The 17551-nt window shown below is 40.4% G+C and overlaps 1 protein-coding gene across 3 annotated transcripts in view; it reads left to right on the top strand.

The window, feature by feature from the left end:
• The window catches only part of hdac4 (histone deacetylase 4), a 181775-nt gene that overhangs the window by 29249 nt on the left and 134975 nt on the right, over nucleotides 1–17551 (top strand). Inside the window, exon 1 of one of the 3 annotated variants that reach the window (XM_036139605.1) lies at nucleotides 5310–5447. The exons of the other annotated variants lie outside the window; for them this stretch is intronic. Within the exon in view, the coding sequence (XP_035995498.1) occupies nucleotides 5426–5447 (22 nt within the window). The 5' untranslated portion in view covers nucleotides 5310–5425. Of the gene's footprint in view, nucleotides 1–5309; nucleotides 5448–17551 lie in introns of those variants that run through there. 3 annotated transcript variants of the gene reach the window in all.

Below are 17551 nucleotides of genomic sequence, written 5' to 3'. Positions count from 1 at the left end.
AAAACTACTTCCACATCCTCAATTAAAATGTTTTTTTATGAATTGTCATACTTCTGTTTTTTATTTTTTTCAGCATGTTGGACTTAAATTCTTTCTTTTCACGGCCCTGTTAACGTAGATCAAGCTTGAAATGGTGATTTCTGCAGAACAGAACCTAATATTGGATCCTTAGTTATTTCCTGCTTAAAAACAACTAATTCTTGAGGTGCTGGCATCACTGATGCTCTTAACTTTCAGACCATCAGGAAACTGTTATTTTGCCTTAAATCCAATGGGATTTTATACTAGGGCTGGGCGATAATTAAATAACGATATATATCGATCTATAGACGTATATCAACGATCGAAAAAAAGGGTCAGTAAAAAGTTCAATAGAATAAGTTTTCCTTCCTTATGCATTTTAGCCATGTAGGTTAGTATTACAGTCATTACATCCAACCAATCACAAACGCAGACTCAGGAACCAAGCTCCGCCCCCTTCAGAGAGTTCAGAGAGCATGCGTTCTTTTTTTTTTTTTTTTTTTAAAGCTTGTACTTTTGGTAAAAAGTTGGTTGAATAAAGGGTTGAGTTTGAATTCTGTGTTTGTGTGTTCTGTATCTAAAAATAAGTTGCTAAGCAACAGGATAAAATTACCAAGGTTGCACTTAAAATATATATTTTGAATTTGTTGATAATTATCAATATCGATCATATGATTTTTATTTTATCAATATGTTTTTCTTCCATATCGTCCAGCCTTATTTTATACATTAGTTACTTTGTACCAACATGTTATCCATTTATATTGTCTTATTATCACCCATTTCACTTTGATTTTAGACATCCACTCAATAGTTCGAGGAATCATTTATCTTTCATTATTTGTTTTTGCTCGCAGAAAACAAAAAAATCAAGAGCTATTCAGTCTTTGGCACACAAGCGACGCTCAACTGGTCCCTCTTCACCAGCTGAATAATTCATACACAATCAAGTCTGAGAGGCTGAAGCAGTCTTCTTGGCACACACACGTTTTCAATGATTCATTTCGCGAGCTTTGCAAGGGGTGTGCTTAATTGTTGTTTACTGCTCGCTATCCGACCGCATGTTATTTTTATGCCATGGAGATTACTCTCGACAGCACTTGGAGTGCCTGGGAAATAAAGTCCATTAAGAAGTCCTAGGAGCTGGTTTCTGTCAAGCATCATGAAACTTACTTCAGAGAAACATAAATCCACTCCAGTTTAGAGCTCAGCTTGTGAAAATGGAGAGTTTGAAGAGATGCCAAAGGTGTATTTAATGACTTAGCGGTGCTGGGGGAAAAAAAATACCCTCTTGTGCCCAAACTCAGATGTGTGAAGGAAACATCCATCCGTTGTGCGGGGCTGGCAGGCTGACTCTTTTGGTTGAGGGCGTGGTAGAACCCGGACAGGTTATAAGTTCATCGCAGGGTAAAACCCGGTCAAACACCAAGCAGGTGTTGGGTTAATTGAGACCATTAAACCCAACATGTTTTTGGAATTGGGAAGTAGGCTGTAGTACCCAACAGAACCCCACACATTGACAGGGAGAATATCCAAATTTGAACCCAGAACTCTTCGTGCTACAGGAAGACGTGCTGACCACTTCTCCGCTTGATTATTGGACAGCAGGTGAACAGGAGAGATGAAAAATCCTTTGGTTGGGTCTGTGAAACAGACTGAAGTCAGGTTATTGGTGTCGGTAAACTCTCCTCAGGTTTCCCTCTGAGCTGCCGTTGTGTGCAGCACACAGAGAGTGAAAGGACTGAACGCCTTAGGTCAACTGCTGACATATTTCTACAGGTGTTATACAGCAAAGTCTGCGTTCTCAAGTGGAGCAGAGTGTTTCTTTGAGGAAAAATGGCCAACTTTTGTTGATTTTGCGCCTTCCGACTTCTCCTTTTTGTCTTCAATAGACTGTTTAAAATAACAGACTGATAAAATGTGTACTATTGGCAGCATGTGATCAGAAATTCAACAAAACCTGCCTTCTTTTTAGCTCTTTTCCATCGGTATTTCATACATGTCAAGGTTTTTATCAAACTGTCTCTTAAAAGTTTAAACAGCCCAATTAAAATGCCACATTTGAGATGTAGATAAAAAAAAAAACCTTTTCCAGATTCAAATTTTTCATATCTTGTATTTTTATTTTTTTTGACAAATCAGTTTATGGGGAAAAAATACAACTAAAAAAGCTGCAGCAGCCTGGTTGAATAATTCAACATAACCTTAAAAAAATGCTTTGATTAAGCATCTTTTGATCGAATTGCAGCGTTCAGTCTTCTTGGGAAAACTCCTGCCAACAATTATAAAGAATGTGATTTAACCAAAATGAAAATTCATGTGGTCTAGCAGGATTTTAGTTTTTTGACATGTGCTTTATTGCATCCTGTTGCTAAAGTCAGTTTGTACCTGACAAATAATGGAAAGAAAATGTTGAAGTTATTAATCACCATTTTTCTTTTTAATGGCCGTACACTTTTGAGAGGCGTCGTATTTGTACATTACATTTCTGTGTGGTTAATGAACGCCTCTGCGTAATCATTACAAAGAGTCCTGGTTGAGGACAGAATATCTCTCAGATGCGTTCAGCAAATAGCGTCTATATAAGGAGGCTAAATAACTCGACTCGGAGTAAACAAGCAGCTTTGACGTCACTTCAAAGACCTTTGCTCTTCATTAACAAATTTCATCTCGGTGAATATCTCACCAATGTTTGTTTTAACCGTAGTTGTCCCAAATTCACTTCACTGTTGTTTTTTCCTTCTTGTTTGATCTGTTCCACCCTCCTGTTTTCTTACATTGCAGTAAGGGTAAATTTCTTCCTCTGTAAAGGCAACCCTGTCATCAACAATCTGCCTCTTCCTAATAGCTTTCCAAATTTGAAGATTTCCAACGTCCAAAACAAATGACCTAATAAGGTTATCTACTAGACAAAATTGCTCAATTAACAGTCGATTAATTGGATTGGAGTTGGGTTCAAATTTCATTGACATTAATCCAGTTCACTCCAGTGCAATCCGAGTATAGTCAGATTCAGATCTGATAACATGGACTTCAGTTCTAATTTAATATAGACAAATTCAGACAATTATAAAATACCAGGTAATAGGTGTCTGTCCAATGAAGGCCAGGATTTTTAAGTAAATTACTCAAGCATATGGCGACAGTAGAAAGGAATGATTCTTTATGAGGAATAAAACTACAGCGGAACCAGACTCATTTGACTTCATTTATTGGAAACTGGGTTATATTTGGGCGGAGCTGTGATTGTAGGTCTTGTTCCATGTTTTCAGACTGACATCTGCTCATTGCTCCGCAGAGAAGGAAATAAATCGGACTTTGAACAGAACTGCACAAACCAAAATTGTCCCACACATTATCGGACATCAGCAGCAGTCTCACGAGCTGACTGAGGGTAAACCCATCTCTACTTTAGTGCCCAGATGCAGCGCTCCGCAGTTGTGCATGTCCGACTGTGCGTTTCCTCAATCTCCTGCTGAATAGTTCACCCTGTGTCCAAAAACACCACTGGTTCAGGTGCACGTGTACTTTTACTTGGAACAACAGGTTTGTCTAATTTAAACCCAGTTCCAGATCATTTCCTGACTTTCCTCCACATGTCTTGAAGGAGAAAATTACTATTGCCCCTGATCACTCCAAATTAAACAAAAAAGTCAGTTCAACAAAAACCCTGGTCTTAGTGCACAGTTACACACAGGAGGCCCACAGCCTGTTAAAATCCCCTTTATATGCTGTTTGTGATCTTGTTGTTAGCCTGTTAAATGTTTTGTGCTGACAGTAAGCAATTCACATAGTCTGAATCCATTGTTAAAAAAAGCAATTATTACCTAAAACTCACACTAAACACAATCATCTGATGTATTGCCTCTGTTGAGCATCATTTTGAAGTATTATAGAATATAATTCTCTAACAAAGCCTAGTTTTTCACAGAGACACACTATTTTCACACAGCATATTCTTTACTGGCTTTCAAGGTGATGCATCCTGAAATCTACGTTAACCTTTCCTCTCATGCATGGGTGAACATTAGCTGCTATCTGCTGCAAAAAGGAGACCAACCATAACCAATGAGGCAGCAATAGGAAAGGGGGAAAAAAGAAGACACCGATGGTAATGACTGCAAAGGCTCTATAAATGTATTTTTTCAAAAAAAGACTCAACAGAACTTGGCAGGACTACTTTCTACTGGACAGTAGAAGAAAAACAAGTGGTTAAATAAACATATTCTCCTAAAAAAATACACATGAGCTGGAAAATATATATACAAGTAAAACAGCATCCACATTAAACCATGAGACGATCTTCAGAAAACCTAGGGAACTGTTAAGAAAACTTTGGATAAAACACATGTGGGCCCCTACAAGATACATATGAAGAAATGAAGAATAACTCAAGGTATCTGTTAAAAAAAAATAAACTCAAAAAACAAAAAATCTGATTATTTCTCAGACTGCTGATATTCTGATAAATAAGCAGGATTGATTCAATAATAAAACAGCATTTGAAGGAGGTTGGTCATACTGCTGATTAACTTTGAGATTCTTTCATTTTATAAGTGAATTAACCAATGAATGCCAGAAGCATGAGGTCGGGTTTCTGTTTAGTTCTCCCATAAAACAGATTTTGTTTGTCTCTTTTGGACCTGGGTTCTCAAACAAGATGTCTGAGACTTCAGGAGGCCCGTTTGTGGACTTAATTAAGCGATCTAACACACATAAGACCCTTTTTAGTTATGCTTTGACCTCTGAAGCTTTATTGGTTATGCAATTGCAGCAGAATCCATACAAACTTAAAACTCTTGCAAAATCCTGCAGTTCTGGGCGATTACAACAGAAACGTACACAAATGAACTGGGTGAATGTGGCTACAGTGTAAAACTCTGACTGGTCAGCATGACTAGAAAGGTGCTACATGAATTCAGTCTATTTACCACGTATAATTATTGTTTTAGTTTAGCTGTTAGACCTTTTTGAATAAACTTTCCCCAGTTGGGTGTGGTGCAGACCGGACGGCTTCAACGGTGCAACAGTTATGTCCAAAAACGGACGTTCAGTACATCCAGATGTTTAAAATGAAACCAGATTTATTTAGAGAAAATCAGACTGGTAATTTTCTCCTTTTATGGTTGTTATATTTATGTGAAATTCTGTGTAGGGCCGTGAACAAGCATAAACAGGTTGTTCTCCAAACAAGTAAATGGGTGCTTCGCTGTGGTGTCTGTCTAAAGAGCGCTTTTCTGTGTTTCCCCTCACAGTTTTTGTCACTTTGTTGGATCCACTATCCTGAGAGGTCTCCTCCTGAATGGGTGGATCATGACAATCGTCACGTCCTCCAAAGAGGGACACTGACGCCTCCGCTTCTGTCCTCGGCTCTTCTGTCAAGTTGGAACCAGCCTGTGAAACGATGAACTCTCGCAGTCGTCAAAGTAAGAAGTGAAAAAACGCTGTTTTACCAGGAAATGATTCTCTGTGGCAATGTAGCTGCTGGGATGAGCGTGCCCCTGAAAGAACAGCTCAAATTTGGCACGAAGGATTTTGATGGTGCTAAAGATTGAATTAAAATATAGCTGATAGCTTTGGCTTTTCAAGATTTCTAAACGTTTTGATGAAGTAGTTTACATTTCCTCTCAGCTTCATAATAGGAGAAAGTTGCTGTTTTGTTCTACCTGTACTGGTTTCCCCTTGTTATCAAAGATGACCGCTATTTCATTTATAGATTACTATGCGGGGGGTCAGATATTGTTTTTTTAGCGGTTTATGAAATTCTATCTCTAGTTTTTCCTTTAGTTAAAATGTACTTACTCTGAACCCCAATAGCCTGGTGTCCTTTCCAGTTCTGGGATCACAAAGGAGGAACAGTTTACTATTTTTTGACTAAAGGCCAATTTGTTCAATCTCCCTGGGCTGCCGAATGACGTTCAGTTTTTTTAGCCCTGGTCTACCGGTTCTCTCAGCTTGTTTTTACCACTTCATCTGAGCAGAACTTGTTTTCTTGTGTGGTGTCCAAGAATGTTATGTTCACATGTTTTCATCATAGGAACCAATGAGGAAGTTCCACACTTCTTGTGAAGTATGAAATGTTTTGGTCAGCAAAAAACCTGGTTCTTGCCGTTGCCCACTCAAGTGACCAAACAAAATTCTCTGAAGTTGCAGTTTTTATTGTTGGTCTTTGGTTGTTCCTAATGCCCAAAAAAGCAGAAAATATATATATTTTGTTGGGTTTTACCAATGGAGTTAATGGAGCATAGTGCAAGTTTTGAAGTTAAATCTTATTTTTCTCTAACATACATTTACAATTGCGTAACATATAGAATGAGTTATACTCTGTTGCCTCTAAAGGCTGGATTAGTCAGTTCATGAGAGTGATTTGAGCTGAATCTTCTGGATGTGCGCGTTGCTGTGACAAGCTCTCATTTACCTTGTTGAGTCTCCGCTGTAATTGATGCACTAGCGAGACAACACTACCAAACTTTTCTTCAATGCACATGCGCAACACTGGTGTCATTTCAACCTGTCGCCAGAAGGGGCAAGAGTCTGTAAATATCCTGGAACTTGCACTGTGCACCTTTTTCATAAGATTTCATAAAAATGTAACTGTGGTGAAATATTTTTTGTTGAGTAAAGAAGTATCCGGCTGAGGTTTGATCAGTCTGTTTTCCAGATTTTGAACTAGAGTTGATAGAATTGCAATCAGGATCATTATCTAGCCACAGTTGTACGACAATATGTTTGATTTTGTTTTTAAACTATTTGCAAAATTGCTTGTGTCTTGGGTGTTGTTCTGTCAGTGTTTAGTGTTTTTACCACATACCCCAAAAAGTTGCCACATTAAGAGATGTCATCATGCTGGGGGGTTGATGAAGCCCCCAGCATGATGACATGGGTAAAGTATTTGGTTCATTGCAGTTTTTGTGTCTAAATGTTTTTGGTGGCCATGGTTATAGCAGGTTGAGGTGAGTTTTACAGCAAATGTTTTGGTAGATGTGATCCAGAAGGGAACACGGACCATAGGAGGCAGAAAATGGTGCCTGCGGTTGGATCCCTCCGCCTGCTAATGTTAGCATGGTAATTATTGTGTGATTTGTTGAAAATACTCAAACCACAAAATTTTCCCAGATGTGATAAACTCTTAAGCCGCTTATCTCTTCCCCTAAGAGGGCCAGCGGATTTGTACTGAAACTATATTTACATTTTTTGCTGTCGGCTCCAAGTGGTACAAGATGCGTCATGAATTTCATTCTAAATGCCATGAAGTACCTCAGCATTTAAGTGGTGTTCCCAGTGCAAAAAACAGCCGGCTATCTCCTGTTTACTTCTTTTTCTGATAACTTAGGAAAAAAATCACAGTTAAGGAGAGAATGTTTAGTCGTATAATTTTCCCTATGAGTGTTTTTTCTCATGCTGCTGAGCAGATTGAAAGTGAGAGGCAATCATTTAACTCTAATGTCGCACATGTCTGTTTGGTGACATTTCAAGGTTTTCTTCTGTTTCCTCCTCCACGGCAATCTTTCATCTTACCAGTAAGACCTTCTCAGTTTTTATCTTAAATTGCAACCATGAGTGAGAGCTGGATTGTCCTCCAACTCAAATCAAAATGTTAAACCCATTCTTCCCGTCAGTCGTCTTCTGGTTGTCTCCAGATGCCTCAGCCATTGGTTGCTTTACTAACGGTCCCTGCGTAGGACACTTTAGGTTGCTTGCATCACCGTCTTTTTCCCTTGAACTGTGCTCGGAGGTATGCTGTCAGAGTCCGAAGCATTTGCGTCAGAGGGGATGTTTCAGGAGGCCTGGCACAGGACAAAGGTATCTGCGATTCCTGTCATTATGTTCCATTTAATTCTCGAATACGTCATATTACATAAGCGGAACGACGATGTGAGCCATATTTTCCTCTTTTCATTTCCCTCCCTGTACTGATCACTTCCATGCTTTCCTTTTTGTGCAATTTTCACAAGCCGGGGTAACTGGTGCTGATTTTAACTTTTAGATGTTTCATAATAATTAGGAACTAGTTTCAGTATGAATACATAAATCTACCATTACTGCAAGAAGCATGGCCCCTGTCTTATTGAAATGAAAAAAAAGTTAAAGTTTTGCTTAAACTTTGCCTTAAGCATAAACCTCTAAACCGACCGTTCTATTTTAGTAGCTCGGAAATTGGGAAAGAAGCTGTCACTTCTCAGTTTGCCTTCTTGTTTGTGGCTCATTTTCTCCTTGTTTAAGCACTATTACTAAGCCTTTTTCCACATTTGACAGATCATAATTTCCTTTTCAAAAAACCACCATGTCAGAGCACTGAAGGACTCTTTTGTCTGGCTTAAACTTGGGTGGCAGTCGCTTCCATGTTTTCATGCTTCTTGGTATTTTGGGGAAGGGTTTAAAGCCCTGGAGACGGCATTAAAACAAAAACAGAAAAACTCTCACCCCCATAAGACACCTGCCCTTCTGTCTCCTGCTGTCCTTTGCTCATCTCCTTCCCTTGGCAGCAACAGTCGCTGTCCTGTCCTGCCTGAGCAGGGAAGCTTTGTTACTAAAGTTCTAACACAGAGCAATTTTCTGCTTTTTGACTCAACAACAAAAAAAACATCGGTTGCTGGGGTCCTCAAATCCAGGCGCGATTCCCCCTGGAGCCTGACGGCTACTTTATACTTGACGCGTGTACTTTCCTCTGCGGAAATGAGACGTGTGGATACATCTGCAGTGCTGGTGAAGATTCTCAGTCATGCAGGTCATGGTCATTCCAAAAAAGTAAAAAAAACAAAACAACTGGACTTACTTCCGAAGTTTGAAGATGTTTTGCTTCCCATCCAGAAAGCTTTCTCAATTCAAAATGTCTGGGTAGTGTGGAGTTGCAAGCTTTATAGAACTGCCCAACAAAGGCCTTGTAATGGCTTAGATAACATGCAAATTGAACTGGAACAGGTTTATATTGGAGAAACCAAACAACCTCTCCACAGACGCATGGCTCAACACAAGAGAGCTACCTCCTCAGGTCAAGACTCTGCTGTCCACCTACACCTTAAGGACAAAGGACACTCTGTGAGGACCATAATGTTCACATTTTGGACACTCTTTTGAGGACCATAATGTTCACATTTTGGACAAAGAAGACAGACGGTTTGAAAGGGGTGTGAAGGAAGCCATCTACGTTAAGAGAGAGAAACCAATCTTAAACTGAGAAGGAGGATTTAGGTTCCAACTCTCAAAGACTTACAATACAGCTATAGAATTGATTCCTTCCAATTATCACCACAATCCTCACCTCCATAAGGGTGATCAAAACATCGCTCTGGTAAGCCAGGCCAATAACGACCCTAACAACTCCCCATTGCAGAAGCATGGACCTGTTTCGGTTCAGTTTGCATGTCATTGCACACTTTGTAGTTAATTTTCAGAGGGCTGTAGGCCCGGTTTTGACTCTTTACAGTCGACCCCATGAAAGGTCAAGGAACAGGAGCTAGGAGCTATTATTAAGGGTATTTAGATAGGGCCATGGCTAAGAATTTTCCTAGGTGCGTGGAGCAGAAACCTTTGGCCGCACGGAGAGGCGTGGAAGTCAAAATGATGTAATATAACCGCATGGACCTCGCTTACCCATCAACCAGACTTTTTTACCTGTTCAAGTCCTGGATGGAGGGATGATCTAACATGATTATCCTCTCTGCAGACCTAATAATCTGTTGCAGTTTGGACCTGTCCAGTATTGTGGATTAGCCAAACCACACATTGAAGGACGAACACAGGACAGAAGAAATGATGGCAGTGTAGAAGATGACCGGCACCTCCTTTTTGGAAGGTTGTGCTTCTTGTAAAAGGAAGTACAGTTTCTGTCATGCTTTCTTCTGAACAGGGTCTATGAATGAGGACCAGCTCAGGTCCTGGTTCCTAGGAAGAGCATAGGTGGGTAGAAGAGGCTATAGTACTGGAAACCAGTCTGATGTTGTTAAGATGTTTTCTGGTGAGAAATGGCTTGTGGTTGCTGTTCTCACTGATCCATCAAGTTCATAAGACGGTTTCTGTTTTGTCTCAATTTAGAATGAGAAAATTTAGTAATCCTGAATGTATTTAATCAAGTGATACAGAATGTTCTCATCTCCTGATAAGATTGCATTTAAAAAAAGAAAAAATATTTAAAGAAATGTGTCTTAAGCCCGCAGTCAGCTGCTTAAAAGCTGAAGCTTTTCCTTTTTTTTTAAAGATGGCTTTAGTTCTAGATTTTTTTTTTTCTGCTTCACTTGACCTTCCCGCCCTCTCCTCTGTCACTCTCGACTCGCAGTTTGAATCAGCAGCTATAATAATTCACAGCGGGAGTTATCAGAAGCCTGCGGTGGCAGATTAAAGCAGAGCGGTTAAGGTCTGGAAAGTATAGCATAATCTTCAAACGGAAGTTTAACACCTGCTGGCCCCCGCTGATGGCTCCTCGTTCAGAGAGGCCAATCCAACGAGGCAAACGCAGGATATTAATTGAGGGGTTTTAGTTTGAATGTTTTAAAAGCCGGAGGTAAGGATGATTGAAGGCAGCGGAGGTGAAAGGCAAAATGAATCTGGGAGGAGCACATTAGGACGAAGTTTTTTAAGGATTTAAAATAAAATGTGAAACTGCTGGGTTCATTTTATGCTACACAGTCACTGCATATTTTTTGTACAGCTCTCAAAAAGCTCGAGCTGTAAAAATCACTTTCTCGTATCTGTGCTGGAGAATGACATAAATATTATCATTGTGATTCATTCTTGGCACAGCAAATATTCCTCTGTGGAGAGATGTATTAGACTTGATTCAGACCAACAGGAGGCCTTTCTGAGAGAACAATGGAAGCTGCAGTGGTTAAATTAGATTACTGCTTCATCATTGTTTTCCTTTCCACGGTTTTCCAGAAGAATCCTCTCCGGTAATTGCGTTGTCAGATCGAACTGTGGAACCGGGATCTTTGGAAGGATTTAGGAGGCACTGAAAACTTATTCAGGAAGAAAAGCTCTGAACTGAAACATTTTTGCTACGAACACTTTTCTTCTTAATCATTGTAATTGAAAAAGATGCTGTAGTTGGCACTTTTATTATTATAGGCTTTTTTGTTTCTGCTTTTTATTGAGTTCAGTCTGCAATCCATCTTTCTTGTCACTAGTTTAAACCACAAGAATCGATGCTATGCTGAAGCTAGAAAACATTTAGTGGCCTTTACAGCCTGTTATGAGTAAGGCTTTGGACACCATGCAGGGTTTCCTCTAGGATTGTTTTAAACCGTGGTGGTGGGCTGTCTGACTTTCTGTTAACATATGTTAACAGTAGGGTTGTTTTCACAGGCCTAAACTAAGAAAGAACTTTATGAAATCATTTTGAAGTTCTATACGTTGTCTTTTAGGTCAAATTTGATGTAAGCAGCGTGGATTCAGGTAGTTATCAGAGGCGCACACAGTGAATGAGGTGCATAAGTGATTTCAGGATGAAGCAGCTGCCGTGTGCCTGTGAGACGGCGCTCAGGGAAGTGGTGTGGAAGCTTTTATTTTGCTGTGGTGGTGCGCCAGGATCAGGTGCATGTAGAGGAAACCCTTGATGCTGTAGCTTTTCTACAGTGCCTTGTAAAGGTATTCACAGCCCTTACGCCGGGCTCACACTGAATGTGGTGCAGATACGGTGCGGGCGCCAAAAGGAACCCAAATATTTAAAGCCAGATCACTCACATCATCCACGGAGCAAGAAGGGAAGAAGCTCCTGAGTTTCATGAGCCAAACAGGGAAGGTCAGGCGATAGACAGGCTAAAGTTCTGGTGAATTTTAGAATAAAATCAACCCACCAACTTATGCTAGTGTAAACAAAAGTGGAAATACAAGGAAACAGACTGACTTTTAGCTTGCTTTATTTGCCTTAATGTTGTTAGATCAGGCAAAAATACCTCTGGTAAGGCTGAGAGCTTCACTTTCACCACCATGACAACATTTTTTACTTCGGGAGTTAGATCGTGTTGCTGGGGTACATGTCCATATGGGCAGAGCGCTCTTACATTTGGCGTCATGTCAAGTGGATTTGGCCATTCTAACACATGAAAATGCTTTGATCCAAACCATTTTCTTCCAGAACTGCCCTGTTGTAGACTTTATTACTCTTCTTATCCAATCTGGACAGTTTTCCCCCTTGCTGCAGAAAACAAGCATCTCCACACTATGGCACTGCCACCATGTTTGACAGTGAGAATGTTATGTTCAGAGTGCCATGAAGGTTTTTTTTTTTTGCATGTAGTATCTTGTTTCACTTAGTCATAGTGTGCAAATGAAGCTTAAAATGTATGTATTTACATCTTTTGTCTTTGTACAAAATAAGTTGGATAAAAAAATTCCGTTGTCATCTCATCCTGCCAAACCTCCTTGGGTGAAGTTTGAAAAAAATTAATTAAAAATAACGATACTCACTGCATTCCAGCATCTCCCATCTGGCTGGGAGGTTTCAATCAGCTGTTGGGGTTGATCGCGGGCCAGCGGAGAGGAGAGATGCCTGGTCAGGTGGGGGTCTGAGGGTGTAATCCCTCCGCTGCTATAAACCAAATAAAATCAAAAGTTCACTGCAGTTACACAATCTCTGTGGGGAAGGGCTCAGTGCAGCAGGAATCTCTAAGGGCAGAATGAACCTTTGCCGGAGTTAATCCTGGTTCAAGGCTTCAAACAGAAGCATTTAAACTCCCCCTGCCTGCCACAGTTTGCTGGAATGCCTGAGATGGCTGTCAGGGTCGCCAGGTCTTTGTTTCATTTTAGCTTCCTGGGGATGGTGCACTTCTGGTTGTGTTTTCAGATTTTCAGTATTGTTTATTTGTAGATTCGGTTCCTTTTGGTTAGTGAGGTTTCTGTTTCTTATGATTGTAGTAGTTTGTTCTTGTTTCTGTTAAATCCCTATTTTCCTACCTGCTTGTCCTCAGTTTAGTCACACAGTTTATTTTATTCCATCTTTCCATTCGACATGTTTTCCTGTTAGGTTCTATTCTCCTCCTGTCTCTCTCCCTCAGCCTAATTACCGTTTCACTCTTCAGCGGCGCTAATGGCTCCACCTGTCTTCCCTTCTGTCTCATCCTCTGTTTATTCAGTACGTTCAGTCATATTCATGGTCAGGTCCTCCGTTATGCCACTCCTGCTCTGCTCTCCTTATTGTTGCTCCTGGTCATCGCCTGTAAGTTTTTTTTGTTTTATTTATTTAATAAATCACGCTTCATTTTACCCGTGTTACTGGTCCAGTCACAAACACACCAAACCCATGACAGTTCCCGTTTTTGAGCAGCTGGGATCATTATGGTATGCCTTGCTGGATGCATGTCAAGGAAAGTAATTTACATTCAAACTTAAAAATGTAAATTACGAAAAAAGTTTGTGTAAATCAGGTATATGAATATATAATTTAAACTGGTCCTGAGAAAATAATACAAGGAGTGTGACATTACTATCTCATTGAAAAGCTTCATTTTTGGGGTTCTAAAAATGTTTTATCCATAGCTCCTGATTGTTGCTTGACTTATTTTGTGCTGAGATGGCTTTCAAAACATCGTTTGGTGCTTTTACAGAGAAACGATATTAGCTAAGATTTACTATTGTGGGACAGTTACAGAAGGATAATAACCTTATCAGCTTCAACACCGGACGCTGCCTGTCCTGCTTAAGGCCTGATCCAAAGATGTTTTAGCAAAGAGAGCATGGATCTTACTTTGTTTCAGTCATTTACTTCACAATATCCTCAGAGCTGTTGTTCTACCCTTCCTTCCATCGTACCGCCCACACCTGCATCGTCTTTTTATTGTTTAGAGGCTGGCAGACTTTAACTTTTCTGTGTGCTTTTTAGCTAGCTCGTTTCCAGCAGAAGATTTGTTATTTGTCTGCTATTAGATCACATAGAAACAGGGCTCTCTTAAAAATCTGATCACTTTCGCTGTTGCTAGATTTCCTTCTTGTGTGGACCAGCGCCTACTCCTTTTCTAGTAAGAATCTCTCTGTAGTTGAGATTTTCTTTTCTGGTATTTCATTGTTCCACTTCAATGGTTGTTGCGTTGTTGTGAAATTATTTCTAGTGTGACCAAAGCAGCAACGTGTTTGTGATGTTGATTCATTTGCAACATTTACTTAAGTTCTATCATCAGACAGTTTTAAGCCATTTTGTCCAGCAGTAGAATTAATCAGGGTAATACCAGAATTTCTTCTGTGCCATATTAACTGCAGCCGCCCTCCTAAACTGAAGGTGCCACTAAAGAAACATTCACAGTAGAAATTGCATTAGAAGATTTTTACAGGAACGGCTCTCAGCTTATTTTGCTCACAGGCTGCCATAAATTTGAAGAGTTTTAAAGTATAAAAAATTTACCTTTGCTGGTTCTGGGTCCTCAGTAAATGGTATAATAAAATCTGCAAGCTTTGTTTGTTGCAACATTAAAGGTTCTATATCAGGCTTTTTTAAACCTTTGCAAAGCTTTTATATATATGATGGTATAATGTCTTTGGGACTACGGAGTATTGATTTGTTCTGAAATATTACTGTTCTGGTGCTATTTTACTAACATGGAAGACGCTTGCCTTCAGCGTGACACTGTTTCTGCACCAGAGACACTGCAATCCTAATTACATTCCTTTTTTTAATTGTATCAAAAAGAGCAGTTGCTGTCACGGTGCAGATGAGGTGATAAAAGAGCCACTTTCTCAACTTTGAGCAGAAATTGTTGCGCTCTGCCCCACAGCACCGCTGGTGGGGTGTGTTTACTGGGCAGGTGTGACGCGGTCAAGGTAAGTGTTTCCTGGAGAGGGCGGGTAATGACCGCTCTATATAGATTGGTAATTAACCACTTGTTTTACACGAGAGAGCAGAATTTACAAAGATTACTCAAGACATGCATGAATCAAGCAAAATATCAATTTGGGCATGATTTTAATTAAGGAATTGCATCATAATATGGCTAAAAGCTGATTTTTACATGATATAGGCTCTTTAACTCAGGCCAGTGTCCATTTTCCCTGCAGCTGTTTGGACTCTAAATTGTAGCAACTCAGTCTACTCAAATTATCATTTCACATGGTTGTGCAAAGTCTCTGCTCACCCCAAACCATTTACACTTGTTGCTCCGGCTGAGCAGGACTACAAATCAGTCTAGCCCCTAGAGGGATTTAACCTTAGATTTTTATAAGCATCATTGCATCTCTGCAATTTGCTGGTTAGATCCACCGTAGATGGTGTGTGACCTGACTGTACTGATCTTGATGGTTTCAGACCAGCATTCTTTATCATTGTCAATCATCAGGGGAAATCAGACTTGTTTAAGTGAACATATTATACCCTCCACCCAGCCAGTCTTATAAACTCCTGCTGCTCCACCACAGAGGTTCAGCTGCCAGGAGTGGACTCTTGTGGCTTCCACTGGCAGCTTGTGTGGGATTTGAAGACTTTTTTAATGTTATTTTTGTGAGAAAAGGCTAGAGTATCTTTCAGAAGACTGAATCAAACTGTTGCTTTTCTGTAATTTATACACTATAACTCGCCTAGCAATGACGTTTGTTGCAAAACTAACAAGGCTATGTAATTTCTGTTTTCATAACGTGTGAAATTTTATTGTACACTGTTCCAAAAAAGAAAAAATAACACTTCTAAAACTCATCTAATCTCAGCTGGGGGAAAATCATGCTGGATATCCGTGCTGATATGGAAACGGTAATGCGTTGGGAACAGAATGATGCCACGTCGTTTGCTGAAAATGATCAACCCACAGAGGACTTAATCCACAGTCACAGAGAAAGGGAAACTGGCAACCCTGCGACAGGCTGGTCCAATTTGCCGAAATGTCATTGCACCAACTCAAAATGGTCCTTGGCGGTTTTATTGGCCTCCACATGCATGTATGTATGTATGCCTGACGATGCTGGGGCGTACGGTGGTATCATAACCAGGGCATCGCTGAGCTGCTGGATGATCTGAGGTGACCCAAACATGACGTCCCAGAGATGTTCTGTTGGGTTTAGGTCAGGGAAGCGTGGAAGTGGTATCAATTCCTTCATCCTCCAATGCATACTCTTGCCAGATGAGACGAGATTGGTTTTAGGTGGTTTAAAAAAGGCAAAATGTGTGAAACATTTGAAACTTTGGAAGCAAAGTTCTAATATCCAATAAAAGGGGAAAATAAATACCCTGGTCTTTCCATGTGTCATAAAAACTAATAAGAATCATTGCTTTAAAACCAGTTTTGCAAACATGGGCGGTGGGGACCTAGAATGTCGGACTGTGGGAAGGTTTGTTTTTCAAGAACACAAATGTGTCTCTCTGTGTCAGATGTTCAGTTATTCCTCTGCCTCCTTTAGTGATGATGGTACATGTAATAAATGTAGTGTTTTTGTAGCTTTGGAGGCGAGGGTGTCAGAATTGGAGACCCGGCTCCGTGCTGTTGAAAAACCAGCTGATAGCCGCTCTTTTGCTAGCGCGGAGCCGCATAGAGTAACTTCACGTAGCGAACCTAAAGCAGTAGCACCCGAGCAGCCTGGTAACCAGGCTGGCTGGGTGACGGTTCGTAGGAAGCATAGCTCTAGATTACAGACCCCAGATCACCACCAACCCATCTGCGTTTCTAATAAATTTTCCCCTCTGAGCGACAATCTCGCCGAGGAGCCGACCTTAATTATTGGCAGCTCCATAATAAGAAATGTGGCACTAAAGAAACCAGGGACCATAGTTAAATGCCTACCAGGGGCCAGAACAGGCGACATAGAATCCTACCTAAAACTACTGGCTAAGGATAAGCGTAAATACCGCAAAATTGTTATTCACGCTGGCGGTAATGACACCCGGTCACGCCGATCAGAGGTCACCAAAGTTGGTGTTGCTTCGGTTTGTGAGTTTGCTAAAACTATGTCGGACTCTGTAATTTTCTCTGGTCCCCTGCCTGATTTGACCAGTGATGACATGTTTAGCCGCATGTCATCATTCAACCGCTGGTTGTCTAGGTGGTGTCCAGAAAACGACGTGGGCTACATTGATAACTGGAGAACTTTCTGGGGAAAACCTGGTCTGATCCGGAGAGACGGCATCCATCCTACTTTGGATGGTGCAGCTCTTCTTTCTAGGAATCTGGCCGGATTTATTAGTTCTCCTAAATGCTGACAACCCAGGGTCCAGACCAGGAAGCAGAGCCGTAGTTTAACACACCTCTCTGCAGCTTCTGTACTGTTACCCACCCATTATCCTATTGAGACGGTGTCTTTCCCACGGCCAAAACTTAACAGATCAAAAACTGATCTAAAAGGAACAAATCATAAAAACCTAATAAAAATCAATATGGTTCACCTTGAACCTAAAAATAAAATAATAAAATGTGGTCTATTAAATATAAGGTCTCTCCCTCCAAAGACTTTGTTAGTTAATGAATTGATTTCTGATAATCAGATTGATTTGTTTTGTCTCACAGAAACCTGGCTACAAGAGGACTACGTTAGTATAAATGAGTCAACCCCCTCCAGTTATTCAAATTTCCACATTCCCAGATCTGTGGGAAGAGGAGGAGGAGTGGCAACTATCTTTCAGTCT

The sequence above is a fragment of the Fundulus heteroclitus genome, chromosome 7 (genome assembly GCF_011125445.2).
Source record: "Fundulus heteroclitus isolate FHET01 chromosome 7, MU-UCD_Fhet_4.1, whole genome shotgun sequence".
In the NCBI taxonomy this organism is placed as follows: domain Eukaryota; kingdom Metazoa; phylum Chordata; class Actinopteri; order Cyprinodontiformes; family Fundulidae; genus Fundulus; species Fundulus heteroclitus.
This window is presented reverse-complemented; position numbering and strand designations above follow the sequence as displayed.